The sequence below is a fragment of the Gopherus evgoodei genome, chromosome 3 (genome assembly GCF_007399415.2).
Source record: "Gopherus evgoodei ecotype Sinaloan lineage chromosome 3, rGopEvg1_v1.p, whole genome shotgun sequence".
Classification (NCBI taxonomy): Eukaryota; Metazoa; Chordata; order Testudines; family Testudinidae; genus Gopherus; species Gopherus evgoodei.
The window spans coordinates 86538678-86566328 of NC_044324.1; the positions used below are offsets into that span (position 1 = coordinate 86538678).

At 38.2% G+C, this 27651-nt stretch overlaps 1 protein-coding gene across 1 annotated transcript in view; it reads right to left on the reverse strand.

The window, feature by feature from the left end:
• ASCC3 (activating signal cointegrator 1 complex subunit 3) overlaps window positions 1–27651 on the reverse strand; it is a 544482-nt gene that overhangs the window by 116848 nt on the left and 399983 nt on the right. Inside the window, exons 18-25 of the mRNA XM_030556009.1 lie at window positions 24349–24513; window positions 23452–23538; window positions 22447–22623; window positions 18887–19112; window positions 14641–14795; window positions 11044–11142; window positions 10282–10450; window positions 2440–2660 (exon numbers count right to left, since the gene is read on the reverse strand). Coding sequence (XP_030411869.1) covers window positions 2440–2660; window positions 10282–10450; window positions 11044–11142; window positions 14641–14795; window positions 18887–19112; window positions 22447–22623; window positions 23452–23538; window positions 24349–24513 — 1299 coding nt within the window. The remainder of the gene's footprint in view (window positions 1–2439; window positions 2661–10281; window positions 10451–11043; window positions 11143–14640; window positions 14796–18886; window positions 19113–22446; window positions 22624–23451; window positions 23539–24348; window positions 24514–27651) is intronic.

Below are 27651 nucleotides of genomic sequence, written 5' to 3' on the forward strand. Positions count from 1 at the left end.
CCTCAGGAGGTCATCTAGTCCAACCCCCTGCTCCAAGCAGGACCATCCCCAGATTTTTACCCCAGTTCCCTTAATGGCCCCCTCAGGGATTGAACTCACAACCCTGGGTTTAGTAGGCCAATGCTCAAACCCCTGAGCTATCCCTCCCCCCCATCTTACACAATTTCCGTCTCTTTAATTTTATCACTAAAATCATTTAAAATTAATTTTAAAATTTTCTACTTTTAAAGAACCTCACAAGACTTCCCCAGAGAAGTACCTTCTGTGTGCTGAAGTATATGAGTATAGCTTTTACAGTATTCATTTAAAGGTTTAGAGTCAGGTTTTCTAAAGCATTAATATACATTTGAATGTGTGAAAAGTGATACGCATGTACTGCGTGTGTGAAAAGTTCAGATGCACTTTAGATAATCTGACCTATAAATTTTGAAGACTGATTTATTAAGGAAGATTTCTTAATATTCCTTTAATAGCTGCTTATTGTGGTATGAAGATCCAATATCGGCAACCTTTGGCATGCGGCCTGCCAAGGTAAGCACTCTGGGTAAGCCAAGCACCCAGGTGGGCTGGGCCGGTTTGTTTACCTGCCGCATCTGAGAGACGTGCTGGCCACCACTTCCCACAGACCCCATTGGCCTGGAGTGGCCAGGTGCTTACCCTGGCGGACCATGTGCCAAAGGTTGCCGATCCCTGTGATAAACTAAGGATGCATTCAAGTCTTATATTTTTTCAGTATTTTACAATTCTCTCTTTGTCCACCTCAACTATTACTAACAAGTTTACACATAGAGGTTGAGCTTTCCAAAGCAAATTTCAGTGGGAATTTTGTGGCTAAATCATCTAATTGACTTCTATAAAATCATAAGACTAGTAGGGATCTCAAGAGGTCTTCTAGTCCAGTCCTCTGAACTCAAGGCAGGACTAAGTATTATCTAGGCCATCCCTGACAGTGTTTGTCTAACCCGCTCTTAAAAACCTCCAATGATGGTGATTCCACAATCTCCCCAGGCAATTTATTCCAGTACTTAACCACTCTGACAGGCAGGTTTTCCTAATATCCAACCTAAATCTCCATTGCTGCAATTTAAGCCCATTGCTCCTATTCCAAGAGGTTAACAAAAACAATTTTTCTCCCTCCTCCTTGTAACAACCTTTCATGTACTTGAAAACTGTTATGTCCCCTCAGTTGTCTCTTATCGAAATTAAATAAACCAATATTTTTTAATCTTTCCTCATAGGTCATGTTTTCTAGACTTTTAATCATTTTTGTTGCTCTCCCTATGGACTTCCTCCAATTTGTCCACCTCTTTCCTGAAACGTGGCATCGAGAACTGGACATGATACTCCAGTTGAGGCCCAATCAGTGCAGAGTAGAGTGAAAGAATTACTTCTCCTGTCTTGCTATTACAACACTCCTGCTAATACATCCCAGAGAGATGTTTGCTTTTTTGAAACAGTGTTATGCTGTTTACTCATATTTAGCTTGTGGACCACTATGGCCCCCAGATCCCCTTTCTGCAGTACTCCTTACTGTGCAGTCATTTCCCATTTTGTATGTGTGCCACTGACTGTTCTTTCTTAAGTGCAGTACTTTGCATTTCTTTTTACTGAATTTCATCCTATTTACTTCAGATCATTTATCCAGTTTGTCCAGATAATTTTGAATATTAATTTTATCTTCCAAAGCACTTGCAACCCCTCCCAGCTTGGTACTGTCCACAAACTTTATAAGTGTACTCTCTATGCAATTATCTAAATCACTGATGAAGATACTGAACAAAACCAGACAAAGGACTGATCCCTGCAGGACTCCACTTGATACACTCTTCCAGCTTGACTGTGAACCACTGATAACTGTCTCTAGGAATGGTTTTCCAGCCACTTATGCACCCACCTTACAGGAGCTCCATCTTAAAAAATATTCAGCCAGAGAACCCAACTTTCCAACTTTGATGCCTAAGACACAATGGTCAAGTCCACGTCTGGGTGCACAAATTGGGACCTTCACCCCTAGTTTATGCATGAGAGGTGAATTTCACACAAAGTCACGTTCATCTGATTGTTAAGCACTGAAGCTCGCATATTCTAAGAAGAACTGAAAATCAGCTTGAAAAGACAGAGAATCAGCTTGAATTACTGCTTCTGAAACTCATCTGTTCATATAAGGAGGAGATCTGGCCAGCTATCCTCACTTGGAAGGATGTGGTAGCTGGGAAGCAAAACCTTGCTGATGGAAGGAGATGAAAGGATATACAAAGAGCCACTAAGAAATTCATCATGGATGCAGAGGACTACCCGGAAAAAAGCATCCCAACATGCATTTAAAGCATGGTAGAATATGCTTATTTATATAGCACAGTAATACTCATTTTTGTAAAGTTTTGGATTGCTGAAAGAAGTATACAGATATTGCATATTTCTAGTACACATTTCACAAACCTTAGACGTGGGATACTTGTTGAAAATTCTGAAGATGGCTAACTCAGCTGCGACAGTCTTTCCAGAGCCTGTGGGGGCTCCAAGAAGAACGTTACAGTCTGTATGGTAGAGCGTATGAAATATCTGTGTCTGGATAGGGTTGAAATGGGTGAATTTGTAGAGGGCTTCATACTCTCGATATCCCAAAGCTGTGATAGGCAAAGGCTGAAGATCCAGTAGTTCTAAAATTATGGAGTAATCATTAGTACATGTCAAAATATGCAGCCTTGTAAAATATCGTATTATAAGACTAAAGTAATCAGAGGTTAGGTATGAACTTGTGCTTTCGTGGGAAACAACTTATTTTTGAACTCCTTATAGGTAATTTCTTACACTATATGGGGCTCTAATTTGGGATCATAAGGACTTCAGAGAGAAATAATGAAGAATTGGTTTGCTCTTTGACATTTCCCCTCAAGGTACCACTGTTAAGCATTCTGTGAGCTTTGAAGTCTGTAATTTACATAGATTCATCTGTTCATCAAAAGCTTTTTCTTTTTATTATTATACCCAATTAGATCTAAAGCGACTATACCAATGAAAACATATCCCAATTCTTATGAGGACAAAGATAAGTGAAAATGATTTATGGAAGACACCACGGTCCCTAAAATCCAGTTACAAGGAACACATTTCTCTGTTTTTTTACGTGGCACAGTAATGATCCTCTAAGGACTTCCACAGCTGATGAAATAATATGAACGAGGGATACATATATGTTTTACATATAGTTATTTAAAATGAGAGATAGATAGATAAGGAGATATAAATAAACATACAAAACCCAAATATCCCTTCAATATATGACTCTTGGCATATCTTGGAGATATTCGCTATCCAAACAATTAGAGATTGTGGAATTTGGAAGCTTATACATATAACCAGGTTAGATTTAGTTTCCTACCAAAATTAAAGAGGCTCGAAATGATTCTGTTATGCAGATGCTTTCTTTGAAGTTTTTTTTGTGGTTGGAGAGCTCATTGTCTTTTCAGGGTGCCCCACATTAAGGTATGCCATAGGAGTCATAAAATCTGCTGAGGTTGTGACGCCTAATATTCTTAACATGCTTTTCACTGATACCTTATGTCTGTTTTATCATTCCCACTAAATCTGTAATTTCTTGGGGTCTGTTGAGAGGAGAAAAGGTTCCCCCTCGACCCCCCTCAACAGGGCCTCTACGTACTTCACTGCTGAGTGGGAACCAGATGGGAATTGAAATCAATTACCATAAATCCTAAGGGCTCCATAACCGGTGATGTGTAAATATCTTACTATTTTTTCTGAATAGTAGTCTATAGTCAATTAGGTAAAAAGGTTACACATGCCTTTATAGACAGTACAGGTACACTATAACAATAGCTGAACACTTCACAAACACATGTGAGTTTATGTATGCCAAAAGAAAACACTGTACTGGAAGTGAGTATTTCTGTATGCTCCCACTTCAGACTTCTAAATGAGCTAAATGTGATTACAGTGGAAGGGCTTTACAATGACATCAGGCACTTTGAATGTATTAGGCATTTTAAGTATCCAGAAAAAAACAATCACATACTTCTGTGCCAAAAAACACGACTTAGTCACGAATGCTGAGGTTGAAATTGGATGCATGATGCTGTATGAGATCTCTCTGCTATAATATATACACTTTTAGTAGAGCTGGTCAAATGTTTCCAATTTTCAACAAGATATTTTTCAAGAAAAAATTCAATTTTTAAAATTTATTTATTTGGCTTTTGGAGGTTTTTTGGTAAAAAAAAAAATTTACAACCAGGTTAAATTTCCAGCTGCGAAAGACTAATGCTAAAAATATTTTAAGTCCCAAAGGCATCCTCTGAAAAACGTGATCAAGCCTACATGTCCTCAATTTGTTTACACCTATGCTTTGCTTATGGGAATTAGGTTTTGATGAAGCTGAGGACCGAAAACCTAGTTTCAAAGGCATAGTCCCTTGCTTTCTATGCTCAAGAATAAATAACTGGAAACTGACTGGACTTCTGTTATAAACAACTGAACTTCTTTGATCAAGGTAACAAGATGAATCATTTCATACATATGTAAATCTCTCCCCAAGGTCTCCTCAGAAATAAAGAATCTCATAAGTCAGAATTAGAAAAGACATAAGGTTGCCCTTTTCATGGCAACATAGGATTGTTGCACATTTACCGATGTTTTGTCAAGTCTAGTTTTCATGTCCTAAGCAATGGGAGTTCCACTGCTTCCTTAGGGTTACCATTTCACCACCTGACAACTCTTATCAGTACATCTTCAATTTTCTGTTTAATTTCATTATTCATAGCTAAATCCCTTTGTATAGCATCTCTCTAAATAATTGTTTACTTCTTTGGTTTTCGAACTTCTCATCAGTAGGTAAAATATTACCTCGGCCCCCTGTAATCACTTCCTTGCCACATTTAACTTTCTTAGAGCCACAATCTGACGTTCTTATTCACACCCAGTAGCACTTTACTTTTTGAATACTTCCATATCTTTCAATTGGACAATTCAAACAGAAAGGTACTATTCAATATGTCAGTGCAATTTCTGAATATATGAGACAAGATTAAGAGACGGATTCTTACTCCAATCAAGTAGTACCTTATTTGATGAATACGCCCACCTTTTCCAATGGGAACTGATAAGGTATTACTGATATAATGGACAGACCTCAATGTTGATAGAAAAATGGTATTCATAAAACTATTATTTTCTTTTGATGTTAGGTAATTACAAACTCCTCTGTATCTCTACTGAATATTAAGATATAACGAGAAGTATGTTATCGCCAGAATGCTTGACAACATAACTAAATACATTATGTTTAGCTGATTATGTGACGAATGTTCAGGCTAATCAGAGAAATTCTAGGAGGCTTTGAGACCATAGGACATGCCAATGTAAAGAAGATAATCCCTCCTTAGCCATAAAACCATGTTTATTACCTCAAAGAGTTTTTTTAAAAAGCTGCATTTTAAACTTTACTTTGCTTTAACATTTTATTATATTATTTTGTGACATGTTTAAAAGATGCATTGGTTCTTGAAATTTGTACTTTTGTACAAGCTATTTAATAGATGTTTAACTGCTACAATAATCAGTTTGTAATTCTAAGAAGCTGTGGTCAACAGACAAACCCCTAAGAGCGTCTTATCTAGACTAGGATTTCTCCTTTTGTATAAGATACCAGTTTTGTACAAATGTAATCCTTATCTCAAAAAAATAAACCATGTAAAACATTCATGTTTTAGGATAAGACCCTGTTATAAAAAAGGAATGTAGGGTTGTGTTATCAGAACAATAAATCTAGAGGTAAGCATGGGATTTTTCATCCTTCTAAGAAAAATTCTGAGTAAACCTACACAAAGAAGTCTAGAAATAACCTTGTTGAAATGAATTTTATAAATTACTCTAAAAACTTAAAGCCTATAGGAAAAACACGTGCAGCTGGAAATATTTAAAACCTTTTATTTATTTTGTAAGTGTTGAAATGGCAAACATCTTTGTGAAATGCGTATTTGCAAATATGTTAACTCAATGTAAAACTCCTAACATCATTGCTATGTAAATGCTAAAATGCTTTACGCACCAGCATGGAATCTCATACCCTTGCTAAACTAATTACTAAAATAAGAAGTTATTTAAATATAAAATATTTATATTTGTGGGAAACTAATTACTGGCAGCGCTCCAGAAATTCTCACAACTCAACTCTGGAAGACAAGAAGATTAATCTCTCCTAAAATTGTCATGTAGAATCAATAACTTCTTTAACAACTCTTTAAGCTAAAGACTCTCTTTAAGAATGATTTAATTTAAAAAGGCTTTTAAAAAAGTGAAAGCTTGTATACAAAGAATAGGACTATTCGACTTTTTGAAAACAGAATTTCATGTCCTGTTGAACTCTAATAAAATTGAAGGAATATTTCAGAAAAGGAACTGAATAAAAAGAAAAAAGTTAAACTTTAACTTTAAGAGCTTATTTGAGATTTTCCCATCAGTAATGCAAAGGTAATTAGAAATGTTGTATATTCATGTCAGACTGCATATTCAGAAGCTGAAGGTGTCATCTAAACCAATCTTCAACAGCATGTCAATAGAAAGATGATGGCAAATAACTTTGTGTTCTGACATTTGTGCTGTGCTGATGTTTATTTTTTCCTCTTTACTAATAAAATAGTAACGGTTAATAATCGCGATTTTGCTTTATTTCAATCATAGTGTCAATCAGGGTGTAGTTAAAACAGTAGGAGTCACACTCCTGTGTTGGAAGTAAGAGAAACAATTCATAAGAGTTGGCCTACCATTTGCTTCCCTAAACAAAATATTTTTAGTAATTTTTAACATAAAATTACTTGGCACTCAATCATTTATAATTATTCCTTTCTAACCCACACTGAGCTTAAATAAGGTGGGCAGAATCTGTCTCTTCCACAAATTCTTCTAGCTTCTTATCTTTTTTGTTATTTTTCGCTCTCCAAATTTAGGTGGCTAGAACTGACCATAAAATATTACCACAACAGAGACACACAGATGTAATGTCTTTGTTTATGCAGCCTAGAATTTCAGTGTCCTCCCTTGTTGCAATATCACAGTACAAGTTCATGTCTAATTTACTGCCTACTCTCACTACTCAGGGTATGTCTACACAGCAATATAAGCCTGAGCTCAAGCTTAACCCCCCTTGCATCCACATACCAATTGTGTTAACCCAGGGCTCGAATCTAGGGCCCCCAAAGGGCTGGAGGGCCCAAGTCTGTGTTAAAACAGGACCTGTTTCTTGTGCACATGGCACCAACTTGACTCGGGTCCCAGAAGTCTTTTGGATGTATCCCAGAGTTCCTTGGGGTAACTTCCTTAGTCCTCTCTATACCGACAATCTGTGGTGCAGTCAATTGCACTCTATTCCAAATGGAAGCCACACCTCCCTTTGCAAACAGCAGCAGCTGCAGTCAGCTTTAACCCATTGCCTACTGCACACTGGTAGGGTGTCCAGATAGCAAATGTGAAAAATCAGGATGGGGGTGGGAGGTAATAGGAGCCTATATAAGAAAAAGACACAAAAATTAGGACTGTCCCTATAAAATGGAGACATCTGGTCACCCTACACACTGGTCTGGCAAGCACATTATCAGAGAGCCTGCAGGGTTCTCAATAGAGATGAAACAAGAAGCTTTTGCAAAGAGAGCTGACTGGGGTAGCACATGCAGCCCCAAGGAGGGTGGGGGTTGGGGTCAGGAGCAACAGCCAGAGAATGGACTAGGGACTAAGCAGCTGCCCTGCAGGGAGGGGGAGTGGCAGAGTGCCTGGCTCAACATGGCTGGGAGAGGATAAACCTCAATACCCCAGCCACTCGTCCTTCCTGCCGGGATCCCTGTCTGCTCTCTGTCCCGTGCTCCTGGGCCCCCCTTTCTCTGGGGCGGTGTGTGCAGAAGCACCCATGCAGCACACAGTATGTGGGCAGTGAGTGGGAGACAGCCCCAAAACTTCCCCACAGCCTTGCAGGGACCCCTGGGAGGTGCCAGAGCACACTGCACCCCAGTCCCTGGGGAAGCACTTCACCACTTCACAGATGGCAGCAGCCACACTGGTGTGTTTTTCTGCTGAAACCTACATTTTATGTCAAACTTCAAAACAGACAGACAAAAATAAACAAACAAACAACATCTTTATTGAACAGCCCATTTCAAAGATTAAAAATTGCCAAGTTTAACTTTACTTTTGAAAGCCTTGGAGACTGATGTCCTAATTAGCCTCAGACCAGGTCCACCTGGGCATTTTCCTGCCAGGGTGACTTATCCAAGAGGTGGAGAGCCTCATGCACAGATTAGATAGTAGTTCAGTTTAAAGCCTTCTCAAACTGCTGTCATTCTAGTGAAACAGCCACCAAAGAAGCTAATTATGCAGTTTATGTATCATGTGCTCCTTATGGGCACCCAAGTCCCACCAATCGCACGTCACAGGAGACAAGATGGGCAGTAGAGTTTTCCCACAGTGCAACACATTCAGAGGGCTACAGTGTCAACATAGGAGCAGGGTGCTATGCACTCTGAGATAGGGTTATTTTGACTCAGGTCTGTGCACTGCAGTATGGATGTCAGAGCCCTAGGTTTGATCATGGGTCAGAAAATCCTTAACCTAAGGTTAAAATGCAATGCAGATGCACAAGCCCAGAGTTTCTTTACATCGGTCAGTTGACCTGAGTCACACTAATCCGAAGCTCACACTGCTGTATAGACATACATTAAGTTTCTTTCAGTAATATTGTTTTTCAGCTTACTCTTCCCCATTGTGTTTTAAATTAATTTCCCTTGGATATATTAACCTTTCATATTTCCAAAATAAATCATATTATATAGACTATCTATGCTTATATTCAGGTCCCTGTCCTCTCTGGAGTTTGAAATTACATTCACTTTAGTATGAATCATTCACTAAGGTTAAGATAATTGGTTATATGCCTTGTCTACACTTGTGGTGGTGTGTAGGGTATGCGTAGCTACATGCTGCAGCGAAAAGTAGGCTGGCATCCATACTGTGGTGTGAAAGGCTCTGGCAGTGGAGAGGCAGTGAGGAAAAGCTAAGGCAACTCCCTGCGGCAAGGAAAGACCGGCAGCAAGGACCTTCTTCCTGCTAGAGCCTTTCCCCACTGCTGGAGCTTTCCCTGTGGTGGGAAAGACTCTGGCAGCAGGAAGGCAGCGGGACACTACACTGCTAAAAATAGTAGGGTAGATGTGAGAAGTACTCCCTGGGCATGTAGACATCCATGTAGGATATATACCCTAAGGTTCAGGCGTGTCTTTTCTTTACTCACTAAGCAGTGCCTCACTATGTACACTGCTATTTATACCCATGCTAGGGTGTGCGGTACTTGAACTCTACATATCGCCGTAAATACAGACGTAGCCATGGAGTGAACACAGAGTATATGAGGGACTCATCCGTGTGACTATATAATAAGTCCGATGAGACCATGCTACCTGAAAGTATGCCTCAATATAATAATGATCATCTTTTGATGATGCTAAAATATTTCAGAGATCTACTGTACTAAAGGAGCACAAGAAAAATTGAAAAATAAATAATCCAATACTTCAAATATTTCTTAAGCCTTGTATAAAAGTTTGAGCTACCATTTAAAATCATTATCTATTATGTGAAATAAAACAGAAGAACTGACAAGCCAGTATTTAAAGCAACAGATAGATCAGCTCTGCAGACAGTCAAGGAGGAAAGGAACTGTTGGCTGAGTGAACAGGTGGGCCTATAAATAAACCTTGAGACAGGCATAGTATATCCAATGAAATTAGTTTATAAAGAAGTTCAGCATAAACTGCTCTCCTCTGCCAAATGTTAGAGGAATGGGGATCCATAAAATACACTTAATTTTAGAGAAACATTAAGACATAAGATTATAATTTTGCAGTCTCATATGGAAAATTATAAACTCAATTTAAGAAAAATGAGAATGCACAATTTGGCTTATTTTATATGATAAAATAATACTTTTCCTGCTCTTGATGTTGAGCACAGAGTGACTAAAAAGCAGGAATATGTTAAGAAGAATGAAGCTTCTTGATAGTGAAGACAAACATATTTAAAGTTAGCGACAGGGCTGTTAGCTTCAAAAATACAAACAAATGCATGACAAAAAATGAACCCTTCCCTACACATTCTTTTTTCAGTAAAACTAAAGGAGTTGGATTTCTATTATTGCACAGAAATAATGAAAATCTGTATTAACAAGACAAATTGAAACAAATCTTCAAAGAAACAAAACAATAAGGTTTCTAGTTATAACGTTACCTGTGTGAGGTGGATGTCTCTCTGGTAGAATCAGATGCTGAAAATTTATGATACAAACAGACTCTGCTCCTAACCATCTATCAGATACAGCTCGAATGTAATATTGGGAAGGCAAAGGTTCAAAAATAGGGATTGTGAACACCAGCTGCTGAGCTTCTTTAGCAATGACCTGATGTAAACAAAGAACAGAGAATCATTTTAGAACAGCTAAAACAGCTTGCCATACTCTCACAAGCACAGGCAACACAAGGAAAAAAGTGCATGCACAACATGAAGTACAGTATGTTCATGTATGTGTGTAGAAAGCACAGATAACAGGTAGATGATCCCTCCCTTTTCAACTTCAGGAGAAGATTCTGCTTCCATTGGCTTCAAAAGGGACAGGATAAGGCTCTTGGTCATGAAGTTATTTTATTTATTTGTTGGGATGGAAGAGCAGTGAGTAACGTGTATTTACAATCCTAATAAAAACAAGCATTATAGATTTGATTTTTCATCTGCAAGTAACTGTCCGCCAAAGAAAGAGCCAAATCCTTTAACGAATTTCATTTTTGTAACAATATTAGTCACCATCCACGTCAAAGACCAATTTTAGCAGATGCTAAGAACTGAAAGGCAGACAAAGGATTTTGAAAATTTGGCGATGTTACTGTATATATTTCAGGGTTGGGACAACACAGAGATTTATAATAATTATTCCCAAACTATCTGCCAACTTTTTTTTCTTACATGCTTTGAAATTCTGCATAAGGACACAATTACCTGCTTTTTTTGAATGACGAAATACTCTGAATGATAAATGTGATCATTAGTGGGGTCTTCCACCCAGATCCACCAGGGCTCTCCAACTGTGCCATGCACCTAAAAGAAGGGAAAAGGTTCCCCTGTTACAAGTACCCCATAGACCTCTCAGAATACACCAGATACTTGGGGATATATTTCAGTATGATGTGGGTTTACTTTTTACAAAGAAAATATGATGAAATCAGGGAATCAATGTAAAACTTTTGATGAAACCCTTCCACCTGAAATTAGTCATCTATAATTGTACCAGTTTGACACCTTATATATTATATAAGCAGGAGTGAATGTTCTGTCCCTGTGGGTATTTCAAATATCAAATAGTGGGTAATAACATAGGAGGACTCCATATTTCTAAAACTAACTTGTCTTTTTATTAAGAGAACTATTTTCAGGTGCTGCAACTGCAGCTAGCATTCAAGCCACGTGCACACAGACAGACTTTTCCAAAAACTCTTTCCTCCTGCAACTTGTGATCCTCCCTCCAAATTCCATGCAGGCTTCTCCAGTGGAAATTGTTTTTATTGAACCCCACTAATCTTTCAGGCAAGAACGTCTATGACTACCAACATCTTTGGGCCTTGCATTAGATGGCGTGTTGATATGCTATCAGTAACTGGTTCTGGATTGGGTGGGAGGAAAGAGTATTAACAGGGCTTGATACCTGGCCAGGGATAATTTCCATGTTTTGGCATCGGGGAGCAATTCTTTTTCCCATCCTCCCATTTGGCTTGTAGTATGCTTCTGGTCTTGCCACTTTATCGTGTTGAGCGTTAGGGCTCTGGAAGTCTTCACAGCTATGCATTAAGTTTATCCAACTGCCATATTTTGGGTCAGGAAGGAATTTTCCATTACCTGGGCAAGGTATTGGCATCTTACTTCTGTGCTGCTTTCAGAACTGGGCGGCTGGAGAGCAGCAGCTGTTGGCTGGGCACCCAGCTCTGAAGGCAGTGCTTTGCCAGCAGCAGCACAGAAGGGTGGCAATACCATATCATGCCACCCTTACTTATGCACTGCAGCGATCAGATCTGGGTGGCTGGAGAATGGCGGCTGCTAATTGAGGGCTCAGCCTGCAGGCAGCACCAAAGTAATAAGGGTGTTAATACCATACCATGCCATCCTTACTTCTGCGCTGATGCTGGCAGTGGCTGTACCTTCAGAGCTGGGCTCCTGGCCAGAAGCCGCTGCTCCAGCTGCCCAGCCATAGTGTAAGAGGGGCAGGGGTGACTTAAGGCTGCTTTAACTAGTGCTGGCAGTAACAACCCCTAGAGACCACTGGGGATTGCTAGAGTGTAACAGTGCTCTGGGCACACCCTACTCCACAGCCATATTCTGTGGCACACAACTTAAGCCAGTGCTACAACTCCCAGGGATTCCCATACTCCTTGTGTGGCTTTGCATTACCCTTCCATTCCTTCATAATGGAGGAATGCTCATGGTCCCTTGCACTGCTGGAGTAGGGTAAAGGGAAAATTTCATAGCCAAGGATCTGGCTCATACACTTTAGCTGAAGTAAAGGGCTCTTAACATTGGTAATTGCTGTAATTAAATATAAGAACAAACTCATGTCTCACCTTTTCTAGAACACAATGTAAAACATTTCCCTTGCACAGGCTTTCCCCCAGTAAAGTAAAGTACAAAATGAATAGCAAGATTGTTTCTTCACCTACCCTCTAGAACAATCCCAGAAATACGATCAAACCATGTCAATTCCAGTTTTGTATTATTTTGTTTTGTTTGGCACCTAGATGCTGTCATGATGCATGCACTAGAAATGTTTAACTAGGCTAGGCATTTCAATTAAGTACATGGATTTTTACAATTCTGATTTTGCTTGTGCATTTCTAGTCTTACTACGGGTGAGCTTCCCTTGCAATCAGTTTTTGTGCGGACGACAGCTGCCACTGTCGTCTTCTGGGCAGCTTACCAGCATAATAGTAGCATGCTGATGGGAAAGCAATTCTTTAATAGTTTGTCAACTGTTAAATTTAAAATGATAATGATTAATTTTTAATGATAATTAAAAATCATTGTAGTTATTTACTATAATAAAGATTCTTTCGTAATTAATAATAAACTCACCGGATACAAACAGTCAGAGCAAAGCAAAAAAGGCAGTAACATTTTCAGAATTTGATTAATACAAATATATGTATTCACATTTTAAGAGCTCCATAGTACAAACGGACACAATGTTTGTAATGTTTCCAAAGCAACCATTACGACCATGCTGTGTCAAAGGTCACAGCAATAAGCCTGGGCAAAAATCTATTTTCCCCAATGCTTCCTCTTTCCAAGTACAGACCTTTTTGATATACTTTATGGTTTGCCTTGGGAGGCACTGCTGTAAATGGATTCTAGTTAAAGAACAAGTGTTGAACTGTTTTGTCCTTAATGACATATTAGCTCATCAGTACTGAACTTTGTATTAGTAATACTGATGCAAGATAGAGACTCAACTAAATTTTTCAAATTATCTCCTTTTGTAATATAAAACAGTACATGTACAAAATTAAGTCACCAAAATTAGTTGGTGCAAGATTAGGTTAGGAATTCATTCAAAGATATTTTTAAAATCAGTCAAGGAAGTGATTAGAAAGAAACTGCATGTATTTTGATCACCACACCTTCTATTCACAATCTAAGACAGAAAAGTTTTCCAAAAGAAAAAGTAAAAGCCCTTATGAACAGGGAAAACAATTTTTAAAAAAGGGTGTAAATCTATTTTTAGAACAAACGTCTATTACATTCACTTTGTGGGCAAGATCAATTTGATATGTGCACTTTTTTGCTTAAAAAAGGGGCAGGTTTTGAAAATGGAGTTTTAGAACCTGAACCTTAATCCAAGAACAGGTATTTAAATTGCTAGTTTTCAGAAGTACAACCTCTCCAATCTCCTAAAAGTGGAAGAGAATAAGAGATATGTGCCAAATGGAGAAAAAAAGCCTGTTTGTGCCCAAGGCCTTATCTACATGGAAGAGTTTTAACATATGCCCATATAACGGCTCCATGTGGGCACTCTTATTCCATTGTAAGGCTGTCTTTTTCGGTTTAGCTTTAATTCCTTCCCAAGTGACATAAGCTAAATGGAATAAAAGTGTTCACTTTGAGGGCGATGGTGGTGAACGGGAGAATCATACAGGTATAAAAATATTAGTTTAAATTCTCACCTTGTTAGATTGCCTGTGAATACAAGCTTCAGTTTATAGCAATATAATTTTCCTATGTAGACAAGTCCTTATACACTGGAGCAGTTTACAAAATGTAAAAGTATATTTTTTCCCACTATTAACATCTGTTCTCTAAACAATTTTTTATGAAGTTACGAAAGAGTGCAGTCTTATTTAAATTAACTTGAATGAAAAAAGGATACCTTCTTTAGATTTATTCTTCCATAGGCACCGCAAAATTAATGAATCTCTGTAGATCACATTGTCTTTATAAATAGTTAAAATCACCTTTTTACATTATCCAAATAGCTAAATTCTCATGATAATCTTCACCTTAATTACTGAAAGCTGGAAGAGTGCTTTTCCCCAGTCTCTTCTTAATTTTTACCTGATCGTTCCACTTGAAGTCAGGAGTGATGTTCAGCCTAACACGGAGTACAGTACGTGTAATTGGCTGAATAGCTGCTTCCATTGTAATGGAGGGAATTTGATGGACACACTGTTTGACCTTTAACCCAATATGCACATGACGCAGCATGTGACCTGCAAAGAAAACAGCAGGTGAAACAAATGTGCATTTACAGGAAAAATAATACAAATCAGACTTTTAAATAGGGTTTTAGAGAGGGATGTTATTGCTTGCTTGTTTTGTTGTTTGGTGTGTAAATGACTCTCTTGACCTGGTATGTTGGAATATTTTGTAATACTTCATTTGAATTAGCAAATTTACAGCTCAGAAAAAGACATTATTAACTCCTCTGCTGGCTTTTACCAATGCGTCAAAATAACTATTAAGAATTCATGCTGAATAAGCTACTATTTCAAGGCAGTTTCCTTTTTCTTCTAATGACTTTTTGATCTGCTAGTTAGAAAAACATATAGTCTCTTCTATACACATAAATACTAACTCATGAGGTGATATGATTTTGTTTAAGTTGATTCTTGACTACGTAATTTGCATTGAGATGAGACACAAACTGATATCTATGCATGGAGGTTGCACTGATTTGACTAAACCGGTATGTAAATAGATTTACTTAAAACTTTATAACGTTATCACGTAGACTAGGCCTTACTCAATTTAAAATTGATCTAGTTAAAGCAAGGCAAATTCCTCACATAGACACATGCAGGTTTAACCCTTGCTTAAATCAGTTAGCTTACATCTGTAAACTAAGCGCATCTACATTAAGAGTATGCACCATTTTAACTAGATTGATTTTAAATCAATTTCTTTAAATGGGTGCAATTTCTCCAGTCCAGAAATGCCCTTATTCTACTTATAATGTCACTATTTTTTACAGGCAAAAGCAAAACTTCCGAAGGCATATAAAATATTGGTGTTCCTACGGTTCAGTTAGCTCAATAAGGCTATACGGGCAGATCAATTCTACAATGCGATGCATGTGGGGCCACATCCACACTACAGAGTAAAATCGAAATTAATAAAATCGATTTTATAAAACAGATTTTATAAAATCGATTTTACGCGTCCACACTAGGGCACATTACTTCGGTGGTGTGCGTCCATGGTCCCAGGCTACCATCGATTTCCGGAGTGGTGCACTCTGGGTAGCTCAGTAAAAGAATGGGACCAATAACTTCGATTTCCGTCCACACTAACCCTAAATCGATTTAGTAATATCGATTTTAGGGTTACTCCTTTCGTTTAGCTGGAGTACAGAAATCGATTTTAAGACCCCTTAAAATCGATTTTAAGTGCCTTGTAGTGTGGACGGGTACAGCGTTAAATCGATTTAACGCTGTTTAAATTGATTTAACGCTGTAGTGTGGACCTGGCCTGGGTGAACCCTTGAGTCTGTGTGAAGACCCTATGTGGGTCTGTACAGGGGATCTGCCTGAACATGTCAATGCAGAATCAGGGCCTATCTGCTCTGGTGGTGGTGGTGATTATTTTAGAGTTACATCAAGAGAATGTTAAAAGAAATATCTGACGTCTGAAAATGTCAGAATCACACAATCCTCTAAACCAAGGAACTAGCTGCTTGAAAACAGGCATTTTTAACTAAAAGAAGTATAAAACTTACTTGATTCCACAAAAACTTAACATACTTTTTCAGAGAATATGACAATCAATTGAACTGTAAAAAAATCTTCCCGTCAATTTCCAGGGGAAGACACTTAATTTTCATTACCTCTTTTGTTTCAATCTGAAGGCTTTTTGGTTTTTTTTAAATGAACTTGTTTCTGTTTAATTTTTAGGCAGAATCATAGAAATGTGGGGCTAGAAAGGACCTCAAAAGTTCATTAAGTCCAGACCCCTGCAATGAAGCAGGACCAAGTAAATCTAGACCACACTGACAGGAGTTTATCTATCCTATTCTTAAAAAGTCCAATTATGGCAATTCCATTATCTCCCTCTGAAACCTGCACCAGTACTTAACTACCCTTATAGTTGGAAAGTTTTTCCTATTATCTAACCTAAATCTCCCTTGACCCTATTACTTCTTACCTTTCCTACCTTCAGTGGACATAAAGAACAACTGATCACTGTCCTCTTTATAGCAGATCCTAACATATTTGAGGGCTTATCAGGTCCCCATTCATTTTCTTTTCTCAAGACTAAATATGGGCATTAATGAAAATATTGAATAGTACTGGACCCGGACATGATTCCTGCAGGATCGCACTAGATACATTCACCTAGTTTGACAGTGAACCATAGAAAACTGTTCTTTGAATATGGTCTTTCAATCAGTTGTGCATCCAGCTTGAAGTAATTTCATCTAGACCACATTTCCTTAGTTTGCATCAAAATCCATCACGTCTACAGCTTCCTCACAACAATCCTACCAAAGGAAATAAGGTTGGATTGTCATGATTTGTTCTTGACAAAACTATGCTGTCTATCTCTTATTACCCTATTATCCTCTAGGTGCCTTCAAATTGAGAACTGACACCTATCTGAAGTCTTTCTTTATCTCCTATTAGAATAGGGATGCTGGAAGTGTTTCCCTGCCAGCCAACTCCTGTCTCTTTTATTTCAAGTCACCTTGCTACTTAGAAGAGGGTGTGGGGGCTCATAATGAAATTAATACGGAGAGATGCTGAAAACAAGCTACCAGCCTGAAAATGTTCTCTTTCTATATTTCAATGTGGCACTGAATTCTAAATTAAGAAAAAGGATGGCTGGCAGGCCAGCAAACACTTTCTCTCTCTCTCCAGGTCTTGGAGGGAGGGAGGAAGGGAGACAGACAGAAAGAAAGTAGATTGGGAGAAGGACATTAAACAAGTAACAGCTCCCAGGGATGCACTTTGCATTTACAGGGCTATTGGACACCCATTACGACAGTATCTAATCACTAATAATCGATTTCCATGGTCAAATACTAGACTCCATCTGCTTATACATGAAAAGTAGTCCATTTAAAATATAACTATGCATACTCTGTATACATGTAGAAACACATCTAAACTCAGAATTCAATGGTAAGTGGCATTCACACTGAAATTGAGGGGACTGAAACTCTTTCTATGTCTTTTAATCCAACATCCTATATGTTCCAGAAAAATCATAGGGCAGCTTTCTTTAAAAAAAAAAGGCGCAGGGCCATTCACTGCCATATTATACTAGTATTAAGCATTGACATAATACTGTGAAAGTACAAATTGATATATAATAATACATAATGTACAGATGCTGATCTGAAAAGCCACAGAATACACACACACACAGGTAGTATACTTAGTGATGATACAAAACCTTTGGAGATTTCTTTTAAGCACCTGATTTAACTTTGAAAATAAAAACATAGGCTCATATCTTGTATACACTTATGTATGGTACTTAACTTTGGGACTATTCACATGAGTCAAGTGCCATAAGTATTTGTGGGACTGGAGCCTTATCTTGGAAGTGATCTGAACACTTGCAGATTGCTGCCAAGTCAGGTATGCAGGTCATCCCTAGTTGTTGAGTTAAGCCAGTCCAAGACTGAAAAGATGCTGAATGTCTATTTTCACTGTACGTTTGGAACTATTTGAAAATTCCAGTCTACTTTTTTGTAACAGAGTTGAAAGTGGCCCAACCTTTGTTATTGTATAACAAAAATCCTGTGAAAAGTGTCACCTTGGATCAGAGGCCTGAAAATGCAGACTGAAGTCCAGGATCTAAAATATCCCTCCAAAGTAAGGGTAACAAGTTAAAAAGTATTCAAAATAAAAAAGATTTCTTCTTAACTTTCTCCCTCGACCCCATCAGCTGGTGGCTAGCTAATGCATAAGTGTTTATATTCACCTTCTAATATTGTTTTTATTCCTATAAATGAAATTATGGATGACCTCATTACTGATATATATATGAAATCCTTTATTAAACTCCACTAAACTCTTGGCTGGAATGATAATATTGTAGCAATGAACTCCTCAGGTTAAATGAGAATGAATTTAATCATTCAGAAGGAGGCATGAACCACTTATTGGTGGTGTCCTTTGTTATAATTCCCCACTTTCATTCTTTTTCACATAAACAGTATTCAAGTTGCAAGTAATGAAGGACCTGATTTGTCAACTGTCAAAAATCAATGGGATTAATAGCAAATTCCTACTCAATGTAAAGCGGAGAATATAGAGTCCAATGTTTAAACAGAACATTGCTTATTATGTTTTTTTACCTATTTCATCTTTCCTCATGTCCTTCATCTTATCTACAGAGAGATTCTTCTCCTCCAGCTTTGTGAGGACTGATGGTGGCAGCACCGAGAACTGTCGCAAAGGGTTGGTCCAGCCCCACAGCCGCTTGTCAATGACTTTGCTGAGGTTCAGTAGTCGGTATGTCATTGCAGGCCATCGTTTCCTAAGAGCAACCTCAAAAAGGGCTCGAACAATACGAGCTGCATTCTACAGAGTGAAACATCAAGATGAAGAAAAATATTAGGTTCAAATCAAACATTTCTTATTGGATACAGCATGTATATTTTTTCCTATCAGACTCCCCCAAAAATATATTTTTTATTGTTAAGTTTTAGCTAAAATATTCTTGAGAAAATTATTTTTCAGTTTCTACCTAATGATTAATTGCATCTTTTAAAACTGCTTCATCAGTACTTAATGAGATGATGACAGTAAATACAAATTAAACAATTATTAAAGCTACCCTGTTGTAGTGAACAGAAACCATTTTTGATAGTACACCTCTACCTCAATATAATGCGACCTGATATAACACGAATTGAGATGTAATGCGGTAAAGCAGTGCTCCGGGGGGGTGGTGGTGGTGGTGCTGCGTGCTCTGGCAGATCAAAGCAAGTTCGATATAACGAACTTAAAACGCGGTAATATTTTTTGGCTCCCAAGGACAGCGTTATGTCGGGGTAGAGGTGTAATACTTTTTCTTGTTACAATAACCCTGACTGTGCTCAAAAAATTAAAATTGGATATTCATGCTGAGGGGGAACATGGTCTTGTGGTTAAGCCCACGTCTGGTAGTCTGGAGAAGTAGGTTCAACTGCTACGTCTGCTGCAGGATTCCTGTCCTTGGTTTTGATCATAGGGCTCGTCCAGACTGGGGGGGGGGAAATCGATCTTAGATACGCAACTTCAGCTATGTGAATAACGTAGCTGAAATCGAATATCTAAGATCGAATTACTCATCCGTCCAGACGGCACGGGATCGATGTCCACGGCTCTCCGTGTCGATTCCGGAACTCCGTTCTGGTTGATGGAGTTCCAGAATCGATATAAGCGTGCTCGGGGATCGATATATCGCGTCTAGATTAGACGTGATATATCGATCCCCGAGCAATCAATTTTAACCCGCCGATACGGCGGGGTAGTCTGGACGAGGGATTTGTTACACCAGCACTCAGGGGTTTTGCTCATTGTCTCTCAATGACTTCTCAATCACATTTACTTAGTTTACAAAAATGTTTGCTTTCTTCTTATTTAAATTCCTTGCAAACTTAATTTAGAATCTGAACAGCAAGATTAATTCTTCATAGACTTTACATAAAAAATAATGTATCCATCCCATATTCATCTAACACAGCAATGACAAATATTCTGCCGGCCCATTTGTGCTCAATTACACACCCATGCAAGCCCACTGTTTTCAGTGGGATTGCCTAGATGTAACTGAGGGAAGAATCTGACATTATAGTGAGAAATTAGCTATCAGTTCTGTTGATGATTCACTGAGCAGAACAGCATTCACTCTGTCCTGGCTCTGCAATGCTAACAGGAGTAAAAGAAAAATAAAACTAAAAATATTTCGTCACTAAAGAATGCAGCTACAACTCTTCTACTGAAGTAAAAGGAACATTTTTTTTTTAAATAGTCACCTTTTGGAGTAGAACTGCAATTTACAAATTGTGATTCTAAGCACTACCACTCATGTCCCCATGTAAATTATCACACACATTTATAAATTGAGCACCTGAGTATGGGACCACATCACCTCCTTTAAAATGCTACAGTTGAGAGAGACAAATAAAAGCTATAAACTGAAATTGAGAGACCTCTCTTAAAATGATCTTGTTGTGCACATATTACAATCTTTATGATATGTATAATGATCTCAGCAAGCCCACGTGTGCTATAAAACCTGAACACAAGGAAACAGGCTAAGATGGCATGATGATCTTAACTCAGTATCTATGCTTTTAAATGTTTCACTCTCATCCCTAATGTCATTTAAATACGATTTTTATTATTTCTTCTTAAAATGGTTTGACAGGATGTGACAGCACAATATCAGAACATACTATGCTGCTGCTTATTAATGAAGAGACAGAAATACCCCTAAATTGTCCCAGAAGCCACAACCTTATAACCCACTACATACATTTAATATTGCTTGACATATGGAATTGTTATAAGCTCTGCATTATGTCATTTGCCTCTTTTAAGGTTCTCAAGCCAGAAAACAGATGCCTTCTTAAGGGGAATTTCAAGTGGCCCCCTGACTTGTTGGGATGCATGCTAGACTTGCAAAGAAGCAGCAATATTCCATAGATTTCCAGTGCTGTTGTATCCATGCGATGACTAAACATCTCATCAAGCTGATGACTGCTTGGGGTGTTAAACTGAGCCATCAATCAAGAGCACGGACTGGTCTGCCATTACTGTGTGGGTGTCAACCTAGTGTACTCCCTCAACTATGGAGAGGTTTTCCATAAAGTTTGGTATCATCTTTCAGGTTTCTTAAATTTTAAGTCCAAACACTACCAATCACAATGCACACTGAAGTTATGTTTTGCCACTCTGCAAGATCATTCAGGCTAGTCCCTTTCAAATAAGTGAGTGTTCAAATTAAGCAGATGTCAATCTGTATATGACTGGTGAACTTCTAGGGCCAATCTAGCTGTTTAATGGTATGTGGTGTAAACGTAAAGCCAGTTCCGATCAGTGTGTATGCCTTGCGTAAGTTGAATTTTGCCTAAGTTGGGAATGTATACTTGGCAATTATGCAAAAAAGAAAAAAAAAAGCTTACGGAACGTACAGAACTTTTTCCGTAAGCGCGGATTTGGTAAGGCGGGTTTGCATAACTGGGAGATCATCTGTATTCTGGTGTAAACCCCATGGAGTCTACTTAAGATTTGTAAGACCAATATTAATAGCACATATTCTGGTATAAACCAATTTTATAATGATTTGCAAAACAAACATATAAAATTAGAAAGCAAAAAAGTTAAATACATTTAAACTTTTTTGTAAATTTAGGAAACACTGAGGTTTAAGGCTAACATCTTGTATGCAATTGTAATTTAAACCATGGCTGCCCAGAGAGGGAGAAAAGTGGCACAATTTGCCCCAGGCCTTGGGCCCCACAGGGGCCCCCACGAGAAAATAGTATTCTATAGTATTGCAACTTTCTTTTATGGAAGGGGCCTCCAAAATTGCTTTGCCCCAGGCCCCCTGAATTCCCTGGGCAGCCCTGGTTTAAACTATGAAAGATGAATAAACAACAGTTAATGGCTATTATACTGGAAAACTAATTCAAACTGAACTAAAAAAGTACAATCTGGCCTCCTAAATTAGCACTTAGAAATTATTCTCCACTAAATCAAAAATATTCTGTGTTGAAATCTTAAAAGCTAGTGCTCCGATTTTCAAATCATATATGCACATACGATTTGAAAATCTGGGACCACATAAAGCTATCCATACATCTGGGTAAATGAAAGATGTGGAGGAAGACAAACAAATAGATTTTATTGATTTTTTTTTTTTTACCTGTGCAACATATGCAGAGTCTGAAATAAGGGAGAAACTATCAATCTCTCCTCGGCTAATATATGTTTGAAGGAGGATATTTATCTTCCCATAGCTGTTCTCCACACCTCCAGGAGCAGAAAGTTCACAGAAATTGTTCAGTAAGGCATCCAGTTCCTCTATTTCTTCTTCTCTTACCTAAAACACAATTAATAGGTTTGAAGAAGTTGGAGTAACTTGGTAAAAACTTTCACACTAAATTAAATTTCCATTATCTCTTAGAAACATTATTTTAAATGGAGTCTAGTTTTACACAAAATAATAATAATAAAAAAACAAGTCTTCCAGACTGTAGCTAATAGAACTTAATTGAAACTATCTTAATAGTGACACAATTACATTTTATTATTCATCACCATCTATTAAGGTTGCCATTGACATATAAAAATTTGTTATGCCACAAAAATTGGATCTTCTGACCCTACCATCCTCCATCTGATGAGATTTCATTTTTTATTTGACCAGAGTAAAACCTCTGTCCATCTGGATTAGGGCAAATTTGAATTAACATTAAATGCATTCATTATAGTCATACAGTTTGCATGTGGCATAATAAATTCTTAGCTCAAAACTGTAAAGTACTATGATTCATGATATTAGAGTTTTCACTGTTAATAATATTAAGTCTTAATACAAATAAAGAAATATTCATATCTACAGTTTGAATAATGCATAGCATTTTACATACTCACTGATGAGAATGCAAAACATACCATAAATCTACTGAGATTGACAGTTTCAGTCTAAATGTTATTTAAAGAGGGTAAATGTTTGGCCCCTTCAGGGAATCAGTTGGGGGCCATTTCCATCGGGCCCTGACTACCTGACATCCAGAGGACTCAGAGAGTAGGGTTAAAAGCCCTACTCATTCTCCAACCACTGGTCATGCATTTTATGGACCTGATACTGTAGACTGGGGTCTACTTCCATTAAAAGTGTCCTTCTGGATGAAGTGATGCATCTTACCTTGATCTGTTCAAATTCTTCTGCCTTAGATACTATAGCAAGAATATCACCTTCTGTTTTGTGAGCATCAAAATGTTCATTGAAAGTCTATCAAAAATAAAATGATTTGAGTTATTGTTAAAAATAAAAATGTAAAAACAATGATTTTGACCTACCAACTTAAAATTAAAGACAATTCTGCTCTCAGTAATAACTCAAAGAAGAGAGTCTCTAAGATTTTTAAAAGTAAGCAGGTACCTCAGTTATTCGATACCCAGCTTCAGACAACTTAAAGAGGACCAAATGTTCAGAGGGCCTTTTCTGCACTTTCTAAAAAACAGCTGCTTTTAAGTTGTTTAAAGCTGGGGACCCAAAAATGGAGGCAATCAAAATCCATAGTCACTTTTGAAAATCTTGCCCACACTATGTTTGAATGTGTACGTTAATATGTCCAATTAAAGGATGATGTGACAGATTTTCAGCTCCCAGCCTCCAATGGAGCAGGAACAGTTTTGGGCAGACATAGACATCTACACACACTTCAGTGCACTAACTCTTGCCTGTGCTGCACTGATAAATTCTATCACCTGAATGACAAGGTGATAGCATTTTCACCCACAGAAACGTTTCTGTTAGTGGGCTCTGTGCAAGCAAATTCTATTTCCTGCACATGGATATTCAGGTGATAAGATATCTAAGACAGAAGGGGCAGAGAGTGTAGAAATCATCATCCAAAACCAAATCTGACCAAAACAATGCTTTCACTATTCCCATATGCTTAGTTTCGTTTAGTGACCATGATTTGAAAAAGATATCAATGTTAAATTGGCTATATGTCCTATAAAATCTTCTCATGACCATTTTCTGTAAAGGGTCAAAAAGAGAGAAGTATACCAGAAATAGAACAAGTTATTGTACCTCAATAGTATTATACTTAATATAATAGTGGCTGGCAATTCTGCCTAAATCAGTTGAAGAAAAAAATCCAGTTCTTTCTTCAAAACGAATCATGCGGGCTTTGTCTAGCTTTCTGCCAACTTCAATCACCAGTTGTTCTCTGTGCTTCTCTAGCCCTGGATCCATCTAGAGACCATGCACAAAATACAAAAGTGACAAATGAGGCAGTTCATCGAGATAATTCAGCTTTTCTAGAAGTCAGAAACAAAATGCAGTTGCAAAACAAATAAAATAAGGCCATGATTATCACACCAAGAATTCGTTCAGTCCTCATTAATACTAGTTATACTGACACTAAGTCCACAAAAAGTTGCTACACATACCAAACATGAATATAAAGGAGAAAATGCAGCCTATGTACTGGCTCATCCTCAAATTATACTATATTTCAACAAAAAAAATCAGGGAAGTTACTTGACCCTGGATAGTTATAGCAGTGAAAGACTAATGATGAGGTTGCTAAAACATAGTTCTGACTGACTTGCTGGCCCATAGCTGGGTATCCAGCATTGGTTGTCCCCAGGGCCGCCCAGAGGATTCAGCGGGCCTGGGGCAAAGTGGGGACCGGACATAAAAAAAAGGTGCCACTTGCTAAGGCCGTTGTACTCACCAGGTGGTGCTACGAGTCTGCGGCGGTGGTGGGTCCTTCACTCGCTCCACGTCTTCAGCAGCACTGAAGGACCCGCCGCTGAAGTGCCGCCGAAGACCCGGACTGCCGCCGGTTGAGTAAAAATTAAAAAGACATCTCTAGCCAGGGAAGGGATTCTTGGCCAGGGCTTGCAGAGCCCCTGCGGGGCCTGGGGCAAATTGCCCCACATGCCCCCCCACCGGGCGGCCCTGGCTGTCCCTGCCTGCTGTGCTTCTGTAGAATCCTCATGGCTGTCTCTCTGTAGTTAGGAATCCTGAAGGACTTCAACAATAGAGATCCTGCCTAGAATGGCCTTTACAACCCAGACAATTTCAGCTCCCAAGCACCTTCAACTGCAACAGCAACTCAGATACCGCTACAAGAGACTAAATAGGTTTAGACTATTCATGTACATAAAGTTAGGCATTGTGTAAGTTTACAGGATCAAGGCCCTAATCAGAAGAAAGCTCAGTTTCTCTTATATTGATATTTTTAATGAAATATTCAAAACTGAAATGAAAGAGGAAAAAAAATCACAAAGTCCAAATACAGGCTGTTAAACTGTTGAAAAGGATCTTATTTTAGAAACTCTTTAATCCATTATATAATTCACCCTCTTCTTTATTTCCTCATATTCCTAAGAAGCAAAGTCTTTCCTTCAGAATAACTGATATACATTTTAATTTACAGTTTTCCTAAGCTGACTCAAAAGGGAAGAGACTGGGATTCTCCAAGATTTCAAAGCATTATAAACACCATCATGTAGAAGTTATGAGGACAAAAAGATTCGTTGACCCGTAGAAAGACAAGCAAGGGGTGAAAGATGGTAGAGGAGAGGGATTGAAAGAAAGGAAAACGTCAAAGGGTTACCTTAAAAAATTCCCTTCAAATAAAACAAAACAACAACAACAAAAAAGTTATTTTTCTTTCAGTGGTATGATAACCTAATTTTCTTTGCTGCCTTTCTACTCTCTTTAATGCAATTTGTTGAGTCTTTCTGCTTCAGCAAGAGGAAGGGAGAAGCTCAGACATCATCACTGCTACTGGGAAACAGTTTGAATTTTTGAGAAAAGGTGCTGATCAATGCAGAGGGACTGGAGAAGCAAAGATGAGAGGTTTACACATTTACAGAATGGTTATTGACTGAACATGTCTAGATCATGACTATTTGGCAAAGCCCTAAGTAAGGTTGGGTATGGAAAAGCATTATTCCAGGGAGAGCACTGAGAGACATTCTGGACTTCCTGGTTTACAGCCAGAGCTGCTATACTTCTTTGGGGAGCAAGGTCTGCTCCTTGGTGTGCTGGGGTGGTGTGCAGCCTGGACTCACCTTGCCTCCTTCCTGCACCTTTTATGGTTCTGAGAGACCTCATGGGAGCAGGGACTGCAATGCTATGTGGCTCTTACACAGGACAAAAAGGGCAGGGGGAAAAGAGAAGGTTTTTTTGCACACACACCCACACCTACTATACATTTGGGGACAATCTGACCAAAAGTGATTATGCAAATCAATGCACTCTGAGTGGCTAGACTGGCTGGCCAATATGGATATATAAATTGGCAAATCACATGATTATTAGGAAATAACAGTATACCAATTATGAAAATTAAACACCTACAACTGGATGGGGAGGAAAAGGAATTGCATAACTCATAAAACTATAGTTATGCTGCACCTGAAACTGCACAACTGCCCTGCACTCTGTATAATGTAACTCGGCAATATAAAAACATAAATCAGATGCTTCCAAGAAAGAAGAGAATATCTGTGTCTGCAGGCCTACTTGCTCTCTGCTATTCAAACGCATTAATAAACACCACCTCTAACAGGTATATCCTGTTTCTATCTTAACACAAGACAGCAAAGGCCACTTCAAAATGATTCAGTACAGGATGCAGCGGCGAAGGAGATAGCTGTAGTAATGGCAGAACACTAGTGGACCTTCAGGATTGGCACTTGCTTGTTTGGCTGAAGAATATCACAAACATATTTTTGTTAGTTTTATTTTAAAAATTATTCCTGTTAATTGTGTTTTAATGTTATCATTTGGTGTTACCAAACATATTTACATTAATTATCCAATATGCTTAAATCAATTAATAATTTGCCACAGAACTCAGCACTGCTTGCCAGAGACATGGGTCTTTGAGTGCGAAGGAATTCTACAGAGTGAGGATATGTCAAAACTCCCAGTGTTGAGCCCCAACTAGATCTAGTATTTGATGATACCTTAGATTATGCTTTTCATTTACCTGGCTATGTGAGTTTGGCTAACCATATACAAAGACATTATAATACAGTATAAGAGATTTATTAATATGCATTTGAGATGACTGAACTCAGAAAGCCATTCTAAATGTGTGCCCATAAAATATTTAAATTACACCTCACTATAATGTATTGAGAACTATGGAATTCTTACTCACTTTCCCTATGGTTTAAATCCCACTTTCAGCCCCAAAGGACAAAGATATTGGACCTTAAACCTGACACTGGCATACTGCTAGGAACGTTGTAGGTACTCAAAACCTGAGTGTTGATAGTCGTGAAAAAACTATGAAGCCATGCAACCAATTGTGGAGGTGTGAAACAAATTACATTTATCATGAACCTTTGACCATCTTATCAGCACTCT